Source organism: Pyrgilauda ruficollis, unplaced genomic scaffold (genome assembly GCF_017590135.1).
Source record: "Pyrgilauda ruficollis isolate IOZ18807 unplaced genomic scaffold, ASM1759013v1 scaffold3, whole genome shotgun sequence".
Classification (NCBI taxonomy): Eukaryota; Metazoa; Chordata; class Aves; order Passeriformes; family Passeridae; genus Pyrgilauda; species Pyrgilauda ruficollis.
In genome coordinates this window covers 13,712,290-13,729,606 of record NW_024524377.1, presented here as the reverse complement: position 1 = coordinate 13,729,606, position 17,317 = coordinate 13,712,290, and the positions used below count along the sequence as shown (strand labels likewise).

At 57.0% G+C, this 17,317-nt stretch overlaps 2 protein-coding genes across 8 annotated transcripts; one reads left to right on the top strand and one right to left on the bottom strand.

Moving 5' to 3' along the window:
* Window positions 1-111: 111 nt before the first annotated feature.
* Window positions 112-6,922, bottom strand: ANKZF1 (ankyrin repeat and zinc finger peptidyl tRNA hydrolase 1). Of its 7 annotated transcripts, none has more exons than XM_041473560.1 (16): window positions 6,814-6,922; window positions 6,392-6,517; window positions 6,015-6,124; window positions 5,536-5,638; window positions 4,968-5,152; window positions 4,574-4,692; window positions 4,305-4,458; window positions 3,860-4,082; window positions 3,577-3,678; window positions 3,243-3,395; window positions 3,052-3,150; window positions 2,375-2,639; window positions 1,799-1,910; window positions 1,522-1,689; window positions 1,343-1,413; window positions 112-761 (listed from the first exon to the last, which is right to left on the bottom strand). In XM_041473560.1, the coding sequence occupies exons 2-16, from the start codon at window positions 6,510-6,512 to the stop codon at window positions 641-643; spliced, it is 2,106 nt and encodes a 701-aa protein (XP_041329494.1). In that variant the 5' UTR covers window positions 6,513-6,517; window positions 6,814-6,922; the 3' UTR covers window positions 112-640. The 7 variants fall into 7 exon arrangements, with proteins under 7 accessions (XP_041329494.1, XP_041329492.1, XP_041329493.1 ...); XM_041473558.1 differs by having other exon boundaries at window positions 6,866-6,920; XM_041473559.1 differs by having other exon boundaries at window positions 6,840-6,892.
* A 66-nt stretch (window positions 6,923-6,988) lies between these two features.
* Window positions 6,989-17,161, top strand: ATG9A (autophagy related 9A). The gene is made up of 14 exons (XM_041473552.1): window positions 6,989-7,119; window positions 7,351-7,394; window positions 8,715-8,779; window positions 9,069-9,230; window positions 9,334-9,475; window positions 10,409-11,157; window positions 11,461-11,614; window positions 11,832-12,011; window positions 12,791-13,036; window positions 13,327-13,547; window positions 13,969-14,086; window positions 14,258-14,480; window positions 14,623-14,765; window positions 14,900-17,161. The coding sequence occupies exons 1-14, from the start codon at window positions 7,017-7,019 to the stop codon at window positions 14,903-14,905; spliced, it is 2,556 nt and encodes an 851-aa protein (XP_041329486.1). The 5' UTR covers window positions 6,989-7,016; the 3' UTR covers window positions 14,906-17,161.
* Window positions 17,162-17,317: the final 156 nt, after the last annotated feature.

Genomic DNA, 17,317 nt, shown 5'->3' with positions numbered 1-17,317 from the left:
GAAAGGGGTACAGGTCCTGGCACAGACCTCTGGAGACAGGCAGGGCCTGTGCTAATGGGTAAGGGACTCAGGACTGAGCTTGATTTGCATGTCAATGCCACACTCATCCCAAACAGTTCCCGTGACCATGCTGATTCCCCCATGGCCAGGGGGTCAAGGCACCTCTTTATTGACAATGTAGGTGGAGGAAGTAGTTGCTAACATGACGGCTGAGATGCTGATGGCAGCCAGGAGAGGAGAGGTAAAAGCACAGCCTTGATGGTGTCCACAGGCATGGCTGGAGGTAGCTCAGGGCTGCAGGGTCTGTATGTGTCAGGATCTGTCCTTACACCTACAGATAGCGACCTATGAGGTAGCCATGAGAAAAGCTGGCAGCAGGACCTCTTCCTGAAGCCAGGCCACCAAACAGTCCCAGCCCCTCACACTAGCACACGGAGACCTCTCAGTTACTAACTTTGTCAGAGTTACCACCCAGAGTGATATTCATGCCCAGAGCCTTGCCAGAGCTGCCCTGGAGAGTGACGTGGCCAGCTCAGTCCCTCTGACCATCGCTGCTGCACAGGTTCTCCCTTGCTGCACAGCCAGTGCTCAGCCATGTCCCACCACGGTGGTCCTTGGCAGGTGGCAGCAGTCTCCAGCGTTAGGTGCGGCCAGCCTGGGCCCGGCGGTGCGTTTGCAGGCAGGCCGTGGAACAGAAGGAGAAGTCGAGGTAGTGGAAAGGGATCCGTCCCAACAGGGACTCTCCACACTGCCAGCAGCGGCTGCAGGAAAGAGCAGAGCTGGCCCTGAGCAAAGGGGACACTTGCAAAAGGGTTAGAAGAGGAAAGGATTCCCTGCCTGGACTGTGACACAAGACAGCAGCAGCCTGAGGGAGCTGGGGCTCCTCTGCTCACACAGGGCTGATGTGCTCACCCAGCGGCCTGGCCAGGACATACTCCCTGGGGGAGATGCTCTGTCAGAGTGTGATGTGAGGCACTTGGAGGCAGCATGAACATTTAGGGGCTTGGCCCTATAAAGGTTTTAAAGCCCCTGCCCAGATAAGCATGGGGAGTGCTGGCTGCCAACAAACCCGATGGAGTGGCAGAGGAAAGTAAACAGGGACATGGGAATGGCAAGTTGGCTTGCTGTAGAATTGACTGCAAGTGCACCAAGTCATCCTTAGCAAAATATTTCAGGGGAGCAGGGCAAGAGAGGGAGGAAAACTTTTACACAAGCACTACCGGGAATTGAGTGGTCAGGAATAGCTTTGGACTGGAAATGAGAACTGGAGCAAGAAAGGCGGGGAAGAGCTGTACTGACATGGGAGAATTTGTCTTCAGAGCCATGCTGCTGGGATGGTTACCTGATGTTGGCAAGAGTCGTGCCGGTGTCCTGCAGCTGTGCAGCCAGCCTCCGCTCAGCAGCCAGTGCCCTCTGGGGAGCAGAGACAGCTCAGCCCTGCAGCCCCTGGGAGCTGCTGGGCTCAGAGCCCACCACACCAGCACTGCCCTGTCTGGGCTGGATCCCCTTCCCAATCCTCACCTTCTCCCTGTCAGACAGGGCTGCAAACCACTGCTTCTTTTCCTGCTCCTGCTCCCAGCGGTGCTGCTCCTCGCGCTGTGCTTGCTCCCGTTGCTTCCGCTGGGCTTTCTGTGCCCGCTTCTTCTCCAGCTTCTTGGCCTCCATCTCCTGTGTCAGGGGCCCAGGCACCTGAGGGCAGGCAGCATCTCCCACTGAGCGGGGCAGTGCACAAGTGGGAAAGAAGAGCTTTGCTCTGGGGCTCCCCTCTGGGGTTCCAGGGCAGAGGGCAGGCACCCACCCTGGCACGGCTGTAGTCGTACTTGTCTGGATGGTCCACCATGAACTTGCGGAAGGCATTGCGGGTCCGTCTGTCAGCAGAGATGCAGTATGGGGTCCTCTCCTGCCTGTCCCTGTGAGACAAGGAGACCAGCTCGCTCACACTGCCATCTTACTGTCTGCATCCCGCTGGGCTGTGAGCCCAGAGACCCCAGAGATGAGCAGTGTGTACTGCAGGCCACAGTATCACAGCCAAGGAGGGGAAAGTTCCTTATTCCTATACCAGAATCTTCCGAGTCCTTGCCTCTCAAAGGCCCTGCATGGGGCTTTTGTCTCATCCTGGCCCTTGGAAATGCCTACCAATAAACCTGGGTGCACTTTGAGGCAGTGCCCACCTGCTGCCATGCCAGACTAGGCAGGCAGAGAGAAGGGTGGTTCAGCTCCTAGGCCTCCCATAAAAACCCCAGACGTCCCAGGTCACAGAGACCAATACTGGCTGTCCCTGGACAAGAGCGGCACCAGTTTCCTGTGGCTGGGGAGTGAATTGCTAGATTCCCACAACAGGAGTTGTGAACCACTGGGTGCCCTGCAGCCATACCTGAGGGCAGGGTCTGCCCCTGCCTCCAGCAGCAGACACACAGCCTCAGCCCTGCCAGCCTGTGCTGCCACATGAAGCAGGGTGCAGCCACGCTCGTCCACGGGCTGGTTCAGCAGGGAGCGGGCCATATCCAGAGACTCCCCATCCTCACTGTGCTCTGGCGGGCCCCCATTCTCTGGCATGCCCAGGAGGTGCTGCAGTGTCTGCACATCCCCTGTCTTGCAGGCAGTGAACAGAGCATCGCAGAGCTGGGTCTGAGGGTCTCCTGTGAGGGAAGAACAAGAGAGGAGTCCAATGGGCAGACTGGGCTGAGCAGCACTCTGGTCTGCCTAGAGAACGCACACAATGCATCAGCTTGCTAGCTGGATTTGGGCACTGCAGGATCTCCAGCACCCTCAGAGTCTGTGGCCATGTGCTGTGGCATTGCTAGGCACTGTTGTCAGCAGCCAAGTCTCCTCCTGAAGTAAGACCCACTCCAATCCCCCCACCACACCTGGCTTAGCCAGGTGCTGCCTGGCCCCCTTGGCTCCAAACACACAGCTCACTCAAAGTCACTAAAGACTTCTCAGACACAGCTGTTCTTGGCATCTGCAGGACAATGTGTTCTTCACCCCACTGAAAAGCCACCAGTAAATGGGGCAAGGCATCCAGCCAACACAGCTCCCAACACCACTTACCTCCACTGCTCCAGGGAAGCAGCCCAGCCTCAGCCTCCCCCTGCAGCTCTGCCACTGGCTCCAAGCCAGGCTGCCCACCAGTCTCTTTAGCACAAGGCCCTGCACAGGCAACACATGAGGAAGTGGGTCAGAGTCAGCCTGCATCCCAGCCATGGCCTTCCTACACTGACCCTGCCAATTCTTCCCCTCACCTTTCTCCACCTTCTTGTCCCTCTTCTTCCTCCTTTTGCGGTTTCGCTTGGGCATCACTTCGAACTCCCGGAGGTCCAAGGTCCCCAGTGTCACTTCCACAGTCTCCAGTTCTGCAGGGCTTTCTTCCTCCTCTTCCTCTTCCTCCTCTGGGGCTGAGGGGGGTGATAAGACTGGGGCTAAGACTCCACACACAGAACTAATCACCTGGGGCTCTGAGCCAAGAACACCCTGTCTTTCTCCTGTCCAGCCGCACCCTGCAAATCTGGCCCATGCCATAACATCAGACCCCTCCTGCTTTCTCAAAGTCACGTCTCCCTCCATGGTTCAACTCACCAGCTGTGTCCTCCTGCGGGGGATCCACTTCTGCCTTCTGCTGCCTCTTCTGCCAGACCTTCCGGGGGGACCCAGTGATGTCGTCCAGTGGCGTGTCCTTCCCTGGGCAGCAAGGGTGCTCCCGTCATTGCCTGGGGACAGGGAGCACCCCATGTCTCCAGGGACTGAGGGCTGAAGAGCTAGCACCTCCACCCCACAGGGTAGCGTCCCCTAATGCACAAGGGACCACGTCACCCCACCTGCCCTGACCCACAGGCACAAGGGCTGGTGCAACTCAACTCACCATACACCTGCAGGCTGGCCAGCGTGGCGTGGACTCGCAGCACCTCTCGCAGGGTGGGCCTGCGGGTGCTGAGGGGGATGTGGCAGATGCGAGGGTCCCCTCGGGTGAGGGGTGGGTTCCTGCCACCGAAGAGCAGCGCACGGTTGTGATGAGGGGCCCGGAGGAAGATGCGCTGAGCTTCGTTCAGGTGCTCTGCCCAGGCTGCCAGGAGGTCCTGAATATCCTGGGGAGAAAGGAGAAGCTTTGTGGGATCCTGAGCACACTATGAGGGCAAATGTAGCTCTGGAGCAGGGACAAATCCAGAAGAGAGTAGCCTCAGTTGGGCCCTGCCCCTTTTCCAAGCCCACCGCCCCTGCCATGCCCTCCAGCAGCAGTGTGGCACCACCTGTCAGAGGCAGCCTGGAGAGGAGCACTCCCTGCCGGGAGCCCAGCGCTGCCTCCTCACCTGGAGCAGCGCAGCCTCGTTGTAGCGGCGCAGGGAGGCCCCAGCAGACCTGGGTGCTGCCCCCGGGGTCTGGGCATCCCGAAGGCCCTGGGCTGTGCCCCGCCGTGCTCGCACCGTGTACCGGTGGAAGGTCTTGTGCTCCTGCACCTGCAGGCTGCGGAGAGGGGCAGGCACGAGCAACAGAGCTTAGTGTGCGTGGCGTTAACATGCAAAAGCAGCTGCAGCTGACTGTGCCCAGAGGCACAGTCCCGCTGTCCCCCTGTACTCACCCTCGGAACACTGCTCCTGCGAAGTGCCCGCCACCCATCATCAGCACAACCCAGCACGTGCTTGCACCGAGGCTCTGCAGTGACGCTGTCAGCTCCACCGGCTTCTCAATGTCACCCTGCTACACAGACACCCTTGCTAGCACCCATGGCATTACCTCCTTACCTCCTGCTGTCCTCAGGACACAGACCAGCCTCTCTGCTAGCACCACAAGCAGGTTTCTGGGAGCACCCCAGAGCCAAATAACAGGCCACCAACAAATCTGGGGTTCTGACCTGGCACCAGAGTCCACCCTTCCTATCACAGGTGGGAGGAGACTGTCAAAGAGACATGTACACCCCAGTGCTACCCACCTTTTCTGGACTCCCTCTCCCAAAAAGCTGGGCAGTGACTTGCCTTCCCAGTGAGGAGCACACAGCGGTAGGCAGAGATGAGCTGGCCCTTGGCATTGCGGAGCAGCACTTTGTGGGAGCGGGGAATCTGGGGGGTCTGGCGAGTGTCACTGACTGAGGGCAGCAACTCCGACTCACTGCTCACATCAGAGCTATCTGAGTCAGATCCTGAGATGCTGGAAACATCACCTGCAAGGAAAAGAAAAGATACAATGAAACAAAGAAAAGATTACTGAACAGCCTCCCCAAAACTCTCTAGGTGACTTCAAGGGCACTTGCAGAGTGCCCATGACCCCAGAAATGTTCTGTCAAATAACCCTATATATCACAAACAGGCTGTGACCTGGGGAGATAGCACTTTGTGGCTCTGATCCCCAGACATGCTTAGGCAGGGGCTCAGTTAAAGCCTACAACAAATCCTAATGGCTCAAGAGCACTGCTGGATCCTGAGAAGACGCCACAGGGACAGAATAAAGGAACCCTGCGCTAGCAGAGGGCTTCATCCCTGTACAGAACCCCAGTGAGGTTGCTGACAGCCCCTGGGCCCCAATGCAGACAGTCCAACCCCTCACCTGTGCGGGTTTTCTCCTCAAACACCTCTTCAGGAAGCGTCCGGCGCCCCAGGAGTCGCTGCTTCAGGTTGAAGCGGTGCCAGTCAAGACGGTAGTGCTCAGTCTGTGGAGCAAAAAAGTATGAGCTGGCAGCACCTTGGTTGTCCATGAAAGCCATCACCACCAAAGGGCATGAGGTGACAGACCCCAAGGACTAAACTGATGCTGGGCTCCTTCAGTGGTCCTGACTGGAGAATCACAGTATATTAAGGAGTTACCCAGGAAATTAACCTGAACAAATACAGGCCTGTGCTGCACTTACCCTTTACTTCCAGTAAATGATACTGGTAATTGATAACATACAAGGTTTGCTCATGGGTCGTGAGCAGTGGGCAAACAGCCAGCACTGGGCTACACCATGCTGGGGCTGAGCTTCCACAGCAGGACCCCAGCAGTCATGCCAGCCCCACTCCCACTTCACACTGCTCAGCCCTGCTCACCTGCTCCTCCCGGCTCCCAAACACCTGCCCGCAGGTCAAGCAACACATCCTCTCTGGCACCTCGGCGACCCCATGGGCCTTCTCCTCACAGCTGGCTGCTGCAGGTTTCTCTGGAAGAACAAGGAAGGGCTGCACCGCCGGGAGTGGAGCCTCCTCGGTCCCTCCTCAGCCAACCCAAAGAAACCTATGGTTGAAGGAGCTTCGGGGACCTCGGGGTGTCACCAAAAAAAAGCCCATTTACCCACCCACCAGGTAGCTCCCATGGCCAAACTCCGGGGTGATCACCCAAGCTGAGCTGGGGACAGAACACCAAATCTGTGGTGGACACGAGTTAGTCACATAACCTCCCTCCCGCCGTTCCCGCGGAGCCCACGCACCGAGGCTCGCAGGTGCCAGCCGGGCAGCACCCGCATCCGCAGCGACGCCGGTGACGAGGGTCAGCCCGTGCAGGAGCTCGGGGTCCTGCGCGGCCTCAAACACGGACCTGCTCTCCGGCATGGCTACTGCTTCCATGGACGGGACATGTCTGAGCCATGGGCCCGGCGGGAACCACCCGCCCCACACCCGCCACACCGCCCTGCCCCGTCCGAGCTCTGTGTTCGGGACAATGCCGCACCGAGCCCGGGGCCGTGCGCGATCCCCTTCCCCAAGCTGCTGTAACCCCCATCACCCCCAGAGCCGCTGTATCCCCATCACCGTCCCAGCCGCCGTACCCTCATCGCCCCGGAGCGGCTGTAACCCCCATAACCCCCATCACCCCCGGAGCGGCTGTACCCCCATCCCCCCGGAGCGGCTGTACCCCCATCACCGTCCCAGCCGCCGTACCCCCATCACCGTCCCAGCCGCCGTACCCCCATCGCCCCGGGGCCGCTCCCCCGTGCCCGCCCCGCCGCTCACGCGCGGCCGCCGCCCGGCCCGGAAGCGCCGCTCGTCACATCCCGCTCGCCCATTGGCCTAGCCCGTCCCACCCCCCGCTCGCCAGCGGCGGCGCGGGGCCCCGCTATGGCCCACTTCGAGACGCAGTACCAGCGCCTGGAGAGCTCCTCCACCGAGTCTCCCCCCGGTGGCGGCGACCTGCTCGTCCACGTCCCCGAGGGCGCCAAGTGTGAGCGATGGCACCGGCACCGGGGGTTGGGGCCTGGCCGGCGGCGGGGTGCGGAAGAGGCCGGGGCGGCAGGGGAGAGGCTGGACACCACGGGGAGCCGGGGTGCCCGCTGCGGGGCTGGGCTGGGATCTGGAGTGCCGGGGGCAGCGGGGGAAGGGCTGGTTGTGCTGGTGACAAGACCAAGGGTGGGTGTGCTGAGGACCCCTCACCCTGTGCTGCTTCTTCCTTCAGCTCCGTGGCATCACATCGAGAACCTGGACCTTTTCTTCTCTCGCATATCCTTTTGCAGGGCGAGGGTCAGGCGGGATGTGTCCCCCTCCTCCCGGCTCTAAGTACAGGGAAAACATGGAGCTTTGTGTAGCTTGGAGCTTGGGCAGTGTCAGCCATCCCTGTAGGGCACTACACAGCTCCAGAGGGGCTGGCAAAACCCCCCATACCTTGGGATGCTGTCACTTGACATGGGGTCATACAGGTGCTTCTAGGAATTCTTGGGAAAGTGACGATGATACTGTTGTCATTGCAGTTAATGTGTTATATTCTTAACAGGATTTTAGTGCTGGCGTGGCATTTACAATCAGAGTAGTACAGGTTTTCTGTAGGCAGAATAAGTAGTACAATTTTATAAGTAGCATAGAACAGAATTTTATAGTATCTCCTAGTTTGTGGTTTCTAATCAGCTGTACTCTTTACAGATCTGGACATATCTTAATATATGGTTTGCTGTATCAATATAATGATAATAGTGAAGACCTAAAAATCACATAAAAGAATTGGAGTCATTCACTTAGTCCTCATTGGAAGCAGATGACAATGGGGGTATCCCTGGCTGCTGAGGGGTCCTGGGTCTCCCTGTCCACCAGCAGCTGTGATACCAGCTCCTGCTTAGGATTTGTAACTCCTTGATTTTGTGGATAATGCTCTGGGTGCTGTTAATACTTCCCTCTTCTGTGATGGGGTCATCACCTTTGTTGGGTTGGCCAAGTGCCTGGGACCTTCAAGGACAGCACGGAAGAGAGTAATCAGCCTGGTGCCAAGGAATCTTGAGGCCCATGGGGAGGGAAAGCAGAAACCCGTTTGATTTATCTACTTGGTTCACAGGACCTTCAGCAGCTGATAACTGGGCAAAGGGTGACCCACTAATAGGTGACACCCTCGGTGACACAGAAGGGCTGCTTGCCTTATGAAATGGTGTTAGATATGCTGACCTCATTGCTGGGGGCAGGAGCGGATGCCAGGTGCCACTAAATGCATTTTTGTCTGTCTCTGTCTTGTCCTGCCCTGCCCTAGCCACTTGTGCAGCCTGAGTGCAGGCTGAATTTCTGCTCTGTGCTGAGCAGACCCTCACTATGGGTGTTGAGTGCAGGTAGAAAGGAGCATGAGCAAAGCCAAGACCCTCTACCCCAGCTGTGCTTTACCTGGGCAGAAGGTGTTTTCCTGCACTGGGGAACCAGCTTGCTGATGAGTAGGGGTGGGAGAGATTTTTTCTTGGTGGTGAAGGGAGACTTGGCTGAGGAGCTGCAGAAACTAGTGGGACAGAAGCCTCTTCATCCTTCATCAGAAAGGAGTCTGCTGTTTTCCTTGACTGCAGCTTTCACGTCTATAACCTGCATCAGAAGAATGGCTTCACTTGCATGCTCATTGGAGAGATCTTTGAGCTCATGTAAGTGCAGCTTCCCCTCTGTTGTGGCTGCTGGGGAACAGCCACGGGCACTTGCCAAGCACTTGCAGCTGTGTGGGTGGAAGGGCTCCTTTCGTAATTGCCCTGTCTCCCCTTCATCAGGGTTTTCCATGCCCCAGACCTGCATTTCACTTTGAGGAACCATTGCCTGTGTGCATTCCTGCTGCCATGGCTGTGGGATTGCATCTCTGTGGCACATGACCCTTGCTGCTTCACGTTTTGTGGTGGAGCAGAAGGGTGATTCCCTCACAACACTTCTCTTTTTTCACAGGCAGTTCATCTTTGTGGTGGCATTCACCACCTTTCTTATCAGCTGTGTTGATTATGACATCCTCTTTGCCAACAAAGCATTAAATCACAGCCAGCATCCCACTGAGCCTATTAAGGTGACTCTGCCAGATGCCTTCCTGCCTCCAAATGTCTGCAGTGCAAGGTAGGGGCAGTGGAGGGCATGTTAGCCACTGCTCTTGTTTTCCTAAGTACTCAGGGCTCCTGTCTGGGCCTGTGTCCCACTACTTGCCTCTTCTTGCTTGCAGAATCCAGGCAAACAGCTTCCTCATCTGCATCCTGGTGATAGCTGGGGTTTTCTGGATCCACCGACTCGTCAAATTTATCTACAATATCTGCTGCTACTGGGAGATTCACTCTTTCTACATCAATGCCCTGAAGATCCCCATGGTAAGCTGCTGAGCAGGGGCTGCCTGCAGGGCTGCCGAGGGTCATGGGAGCCATTTGCTGGTGGTTGCAACTTGCCTTCATGCCTCTCCTCTTCTCAGTCAGACTGAGCACTCTTCCCTCTGCTCCATAACCACATGATCTCCTTTCAGCCTCTTCTCCAGCAGCCAGTTTATTCCGTGTTAACCTCTCTGTGCTCAGTCTGCCTCTCCGCCTGCTGGCGCGTGCCTCTGCCATATGCCACCCAATATGTGTATTCTTCAGCAGTGGCCTTTTCTGTGATGCCTTCCACAGAGAAAGCATAAGTGAGGATATCCTCGTACATCCCTGGGATGTGAACAACCTCAGCTTCCTTGTTTACTTGGAAGGCTTGTAGCTACTTAGTTGTGAAGGTCACACAGCAGATCAGTGTGTCACAGATGGGGTTTGAGGCTTGCATATACATCCTAGTCCAGAGTCCTTGCTCTGATGAACAACATGAAAAGGCATGTGCACATCCTTTGGAGGGAGAAAGTATCTTGAGAAAGGTGGGGTGAGCTGAAAGGCTTGGATTGTGCCCAGTTTTTCCATGGGCTCCCTTTGGGACGCTGCTTAAGTCCCTTCCGTGTTTGTTTCTCCCTGCTGACTCCAAATGGCAGCTCTGGGAGGAACCGTGGAAGCCTGGATCTGTGTTTATGCCTCCAAGGAAGCTGGTGCATGCGTGGCTGGGAAACAGTCATCTGTGCTAATCTAGGGGGTAAAGGGCACCAAGGCAAGGTGTGGGGTTTGCCTGCTGCAGGCTGAAGTGGTGCCAGAAGGTGCCTCACGCCCTGGTGTTGCATGCACTTTGTCAGCACCCCGAGGTGTGTGCTGGGACCTGCTATTTCAATGGGCTCAGCCTGGCTTCTGTCCCTGGATACTTCTTGCTCCTAATCTTGCTGCTTGTCCACCTTCCAGTCCACCCTGCCCTACTACACCTGGCAGGAGGTGCAGGCCCGCATTGTGCAGATCCAGAAGGAGCACCAGATCTGCATCCACAAGAAGGAGCTGACAGAGCTGGACATCTATCACCGCATTCTCCGCTTCAAAAACTACATGGTGGCCATGGTGAACAAGTCACTGCTGCCCATCCGCTTCCGCCTGCCCCTGCTGGGAGACACTGTCTTCTACACGCGTGGGCTCAAGTACAACTTTGAGCTCATCTTCTTCTGGGGTCCCGGCTCCCTCTTTGAGAACGAGTGGAGCCTGAAGGCTGAGTACAAGCGGGCCGGGAACCGCCTGGAGCTGGCTGAGAAGCTCAGCACTCGCATCCTCTGGATTGGCATTGCTAACTTCCTCCTCTGCCCCCTCATCCTCATCTGGCAGATCCTCTATGCTTTCTTCAGCTACACGGAGATCCTGAAGCGGGAGCCGGGCAGCCTGGGTGCGCGCTGCTGGTCTCTCTATGGCCGCTGTTACCTCCGTCACTTCAACGAGCTGGACCACGAACTGCACTCGCGCCTCAGCAAGGGCTACAAGCCAGCTTCCAAGTACATGAACTGCTTCATCTCCCCGCTTCTCACCATCGTGGCCAAGAATGTGGCCTTCTTTGCTGGCTCCATCCTGGCTGTGCTCATCGCTCTCACCATCTACGATGAGGACGTGCTTGCGGTCGAGCACGTCCTGACCACGGTCACCCTGCTCGGGGTGGGCATCACGGTGTGCAGGTGAGGTGGGTCCATGCTTCCCCCGTGCTCCTGGCAGCGTTGTAGGGAGCAGTGGGGCTGGCAGCAATCCATGTAAACGTGCTCTTTGTTTGCAAATGGATGTGAATCTGTGTGAATGAGGGGCATGGCTGGGGAGAGGTAGTGATCCTGGCTGCAGTGATTGTATGGTATGAGGGGCTGGTCTGGTTGTAAGGTTACATACAGGTAGAGCTGTGATATGGGCCAGTCACCCTGCCCTCCCAAGATGACATCTCCCAGGAACTGAGGTGTAATGCTGTGATGTTTCCCTGTCCTGTTGTGCAGGTCTTTCATCCCTGACCAGCACCTGGTCTTTTGCCCAGAGCAGCTGCTGCGAGTTATCCTGGCACACATCCACTACATGCCTGACCACTGGCAGGGCAATGCCCACCGCTACGAGACCAGGGACGAGTTTGCCCAGCTCTTCCAGTACAAAGCGGTGAGCTTGGCTTAACTGTGGGGCTGGGGACTTACCCCCATCACAGGACAGAGAAGGTGCTGGAGAGCTCAACAGCTCCTGGGCTCATAGAGGAACAAGGCAGCATCCTCAGAGATACCCTGCCCCAGAAGATGGAGGGCTACCTCTGGGGTCTGTTTTGGTATTGTGGGTTTTTTGACCCTCAAGTTTGTGCTGAACCCATCATTTCTGTGCTCAGGTCTTCATCCTGGAAGAGCTCCTGAGTCCCATCATTACCCCTTTGATCCTCATCATCTGCCTGCGGCCCAAGTCCTTGGACATTGTTGACTTCTTCCGTAACTTCACCGTGGAGGTGGTGGGTGTGGGTGACACCTGCTCCTTTGCCCAGATGGACGTGCGCCAGCACGGCCACCCTGCGGTAGGTCCTGTGCTGCCCACCAGCATGTCTGGTCCTTTAGACCCATGAGAGGCCTGAACTCACCACTCCTGGCAGCCCACAGCCCAGCCATCCTCCTCTTGGTAGGGTGTCTGGGTTTGGCAACACAGGTCACCAGCTCCAGAAGGCTCTTGTGGCCCAGCGGTGATTATTGACCAGATGCTTCGGGAATCAGGCTGTGTCATGTCATTGCCTCTTTTTACAGCCAAGGGTTCTGTGTCCTCAGGAGAGTGAAATGTGGACATTGAGAAAGTGTGACCACTTCTCTCCTGCTTGCGCTCAGAACAGAAGCAGTCTAGAGGAAATAGGGAGCATTTTCCTCTATGAAAAATCTGTGATGGAGGGAAAAGGGGTCCATCTGTTTTGTGTGCCTTGGAATTTCGGTTACTTGCCTAGGGAAAGACTTCCTAGTGACACAGTCATCAACTAGGAAGGAAGTGAACTCATTGTGGCAGGAAGCTTTTAAGAAGAGTTATTTATTGACTGTAATTGTTCCTGTCTGTGTGACTGTTCCAGCTCTCCAGTTCCCTTGCAGCAATTCATGTTCTGGGATGGAGGTGGAACAAACTGTGTTTGTTGCTGCTTCTCCTGAGATGGCTGAATGGGCATGGGGACTTCTGGTGTAGCACCTGCTACACAGGGAGCCATGGCCTTGCATGGGCTGGGTGTTGCATGCTTTGCCCGGACTGACTGCAGGATTCCCAGGGCTGGCAGGGTTGTAAAGCAGATCCTGTCTCTCATTACCTGTCTGTTGTCCACAGTGGATGTCAGCAGGAAAGACGGAGGCCTCCATTTACCAGCAGGCTGAGGATGGCAAGACAGAGCTATCCCTCATGCACTTTGCCATCACCAACCCCAAGTGGCAGCCACCCCGTGAGAGCACAGCCTTCATCGGCCTCCTGAAGGAGCGGGTGCACCGGGACAGCAGCGTGGCTCTGGCTCAGCAGGCTGTGCTCCCTGAAAACGCCCTCTTCAGCTCCATCCAGTCCCTGCAGTCGGAGTCAGAGGTACCCAGGCCCAGGGCATGTGGGTTGTTCTTGGGGTGCTTGCTACATGCTGGGAAATTCATTGTCAGGTCCTCTGGGTAATTTTTCCCTTGCCTGGGATGTATCTGGGGATGAAAATGTGGTAGATCAGCACAACCTGGGACACTTCTGGGTTTCTAGAGAAGGTGACAGGCTGTACTAGAGCCCTGTGAGATGGGAGAGGGGCCAAGATAGCCTAGCTCTGTGTGTCTGGTGAGATCAGTCCTCCAGCTCTACACAGGACAGTGACTCTTTCTCTTTCAACTCTGCAGCCTCACAGCCTGATTGCCAATGTGATAGCAGGCTCCTCAGCACTGGGCTTCCACATGAGCCGGGATGGACAGGCTTCCCGCCATCTCTCAGAAGTGGCCTCGGCTCTGCGTTCCTTCTCCCCACTCCAGTCTGCCCAGCAGCCTTCCAGTGGCTTCCAGGCATCGGGAAGGGACGGAGAGGGAGCCCAGCCTCGTGGTGCCAGTGCCATGACAGCCTCTGGGTAAGCTGCTGGCTGGAGAAGGGCAGCCAGACACCTTGGACATTCCTTTACCCTTTGCCCAAATGCCGTCCTGTTGTCGTAGATGCATGGTGGCATTTATCTTTGAAGCCTGGACAGCAAGGGACATTCACAAGCAGAGTTAGACTCAGGTCTAGGTGCTGGTGTCAGGTGCCAAGCCTGGCCCCAAAGGATAGTGTCAGTGTCCTATTGTTCTCCTGTAGGTACTACACTGGTGAGAGACCCACATGTAGGGAAGAGGCAGTGCTCTAGCAGGGCTGGTGTATTTTGGGAGATGCTGCAGAGGGACCTTTTCATACCCAGCTCAGGAGCAGATCTCTGTGAGCCTGACATTAGAGCGGGGAGGGGCTGGGCATTGTTGGGGCATCTGGGCAGGAAACACTACTGGTGTGTTCTGTGGCAGTGCTGATGCAAGGACCGTGAGCTCGGGGAGCAGCGCCTGGGAGGGTCAACTGCAGAGCATGATCCTGTCAGAGTATGCCTCAACTGAGATGAGTCTTCATGCACTCTACATGCACGAGGTGAGCAACCCAGAGCTGGTCTGGTCAGAGGGACATGGAGCAAGGCAGGCAGGACTGGGCTGCCCTGTCCGTTGTGAGGGGAAAAAAGTGTGTATGCAGTGCTGCGGACAGGGTGTGTTTGGGCATCTGGTTTCTCCCACACAGCTGAGTCACTCATGTTTTGGCTTGCAGTTGCACAAGCAGCAGGCCCAGCTGGAGCCCGAGCGGCACACTTGGCACCGCCGAGAGAGTGATGAGAGCGGGGAGAGTGCCCACGAAGAGCTGGAGGCTCAGCGGGGTGGTCCCGTCCCCATTCCCCGCTCTGCCAGCTACCCCTTCTCCTCCCCACGGCAGCCTGCCGAGGAGACAGCCACACTGCAGACCGGTTTCCAGCGGCGATACGGCGGCATCACAGGTACGGGAGCCAGGGCAGAGGGCTGACTTCAGGTCAGAGCTCTGTAACCGATGTCCTTTATGGACTGGCACGAGCAGCCTGCCTGCTGCTAGACACTGGCGGTCCCCCAGGTAGCTAATCTAATTTCTTGCCTCTCTTGCAGACCCAGGCACAGTGCACAGAGCCCCATCACATTTCTCCCGCCTTCCTCTGGGAGGCTGGGCTGAGGACGGGCAGTCAGCGAGGCACCCAGAGCCTGTGCCAGAGGAGAGCTCAGAGGACGAGCTTCCGCCACAGATTCACAAGGTAAGGGTGATGCCTGTGGCTGAGAGGGGCAAGGTGTACTCTGATGCCAGGTTGGGGTGCTGGCAGCTGGCACCAGTTGGGGAGCTGTGGTGCTGGCACCACAGTAGGTGCCACATGCTCTCTCTGTTTTGCAGGTATAGCCTGGTAGGCTGGGGTTCTCATGGGGCTTGCAGATTGGGAGCCACCTGGACAGCAGGATGTGGCATGGACTTGATTCTTCTCCTGTACTGAGTGGACATTTTGTTGCCATCAATTGCTGAAGAGACAAAACTTGCCAGGCCAGCGTCTTTGCTGTGGCACTTTGTGTCTAGCCATGTGTCAAGTCAACGCCACTCTGACTTGTGGGCTGAATGCGTGTGTGAGTACATACCTGTGTCTGTGTTCACATCTGTGTCGTCCGTGTCGGAGGATCTCTGCAGAGCCTGTGGAAACTGATGTGACGGGACTAGCAGTGAGGAGCTGCTGGTGGACTGGTTTGGAGGTGGCAGCAGCAGATGCTCTTCAAAGGGATGGGAGATGGCATCAGCTCCATCCAGATGTGCACCCGAAGCTGGGACCTGCTGTCAAAATGAGGGCAGGAGTTGTTGAGGGTGGTCTGAGGGAGCTCAGCCTGTAGCACCACACTGCCCTGCCTGCAGCCCTGAGAAGGTGCCTAGGACCACGTTAGTCCTCCCAGAGAGGACCAGTGTTGTGCCTCTCAGCCCGGAGCAGACGACAGTGAGGCAGTCACCCAGCCTTCTGTCCCAGACCCTGCAGAGGGATGGGCCCTGGTGGCTGCTGCTGGTATGAGTGCAGGTGGGAGATAGAGCTGGTGAGAACGGCTCTGGTTTGATCCAGGGATGCTGCAGCTCTTCCCTGACTCATGACATCTGGCCCATTCCTTTCATGCAAGAAATGGTCATTGGAGTGATGCCTCCGTGCCAGGGCAGCAGCATCCTCCCATGTATAACACCTATGGGATGTGGGCTACTAGTGGGCCCTCCTGCAGTGCCAAAGAGACCCCAGTGTGGAGCAGCCTGTTATCTTCCAGGAGTGCTCACAGCCCACTCAGAGCCTGACCTGGAGGTCTTGTGCTCTGTGTGTTGGTTCCTTTTCTCCAGGCACAAAAAAGGCCTTTTTCCCCATGCCCAGGTGCTGTTGCATTGGTTTTGTCCTTCTGATGCAGCTGTTCATGTTGGACTGGGCCTTTCCTCTTCCCTGGCAAAGGGTTTGGTTCATCTCAAATCTTGCCCAGAGGTTCCCAGCTCCTCCTTTCCTCCTGAAACCTTCCTTTTGCTTACAACATGTTTTCAGCTGCTGTGGAGACCATGCAGCTGTCTCATGCCTGGCAGAGCAAGGAGGGGCATCCTGAACCCAGAAGGGAGAGGCACACCTCAGCCCAAGCTTGGGATGGTGGTGAGGAATCAGGATCCCAGTTGTGCAATGTAGCCTCAGACAAGACCTTCCCACCATCCTTCTGTTTTCCCTCTTTTCTCTTTGCAGCTTCTGGGGAATTGTATCCCAGCTAACTCCTGCCCACTACTTACTTTCCATTCCCCTTGCCTCTGGCAGGGACTGCTTGCTTTTGTCATGCGCTCTGCGAGCACTGCACATCCTCCTCTGCTGTCTCTGGAGTCCAGGGCCATCCCTCTTCTCGTGCCAGGGTTATTGTCCTCTGCCCTTTGATCCTGGGACAGCTCTAAGCCACCTGCTGCCAGTGCTTCTGCACCCGGGTAGCCCGGGCATGAGCAGGGCCAGGGCGCTTGCACAGGGGCAGGCTCTTTGGGGTAGCAGGCTCCTTATTGCCATGGGGAGGGCTGGAGCTACAACTGCTCTGGGGTCTGTATGAGATCAAACAGAGTGTTCTAAAGCAGAGCTCAGGGTGGGGATCAGCTCTTCAGTGCTGGGGTCAGGGCTCTGTGGACCTGGCTGCTGCTGGGGTCCTTCCATGGAGAAGTGGCTGCAACTGCTCCACAGCAGCTTCAGCTTGGGGCTGTCATGGCTTGGTGAAAGAAAGCAGAAGGCAAATGTCCTAGGAAGCCAGATTTTTCAGTGGCTTCTCTTGGTGCCCAGGCTGCTGCCTCCCCTCGCTGGGCCTGTGGGACACTGTGTCTGGGCTTCTTAATGGAGTTGCTGCTGGTCTGTACAGCCGAACGGCTGGAGGCAGTGCCCTGGGGCAGGGGGAAACTCTGGATCTTTCCCTGGGCTGGCAGGAGGGAGAGGCCAGGCACAGCAGGCCCAAGTCTTTGCCGCATGTTTTGCTTGTGTCGTCAGTGTCCCATGTGCATGGCGAGCCACTCTTCCTCATCTCTTCCTGAGATGTGCGGGCACGGAGGTCCCTGGGGAGTGCAGTGTCATACCCCCGTGCCCTCGCTGTACAGCTGTATAGCCGTCTAATAAAGATGGGGTGTATCATCCCTGCCTGTGTCCGAGTCTCCCTTCGCTCTGTGGTACCGTGCAGCCCACCTGCGCTGGCCTGCGCTGCGGCGGAAGGCTGGGAGGAGCCTGCCGCCTGCTCCGGCGGCACTGGCAGCTCCCAGGAGCGTAGTGGCAGCCGCGGGAGGAGGCAGGGG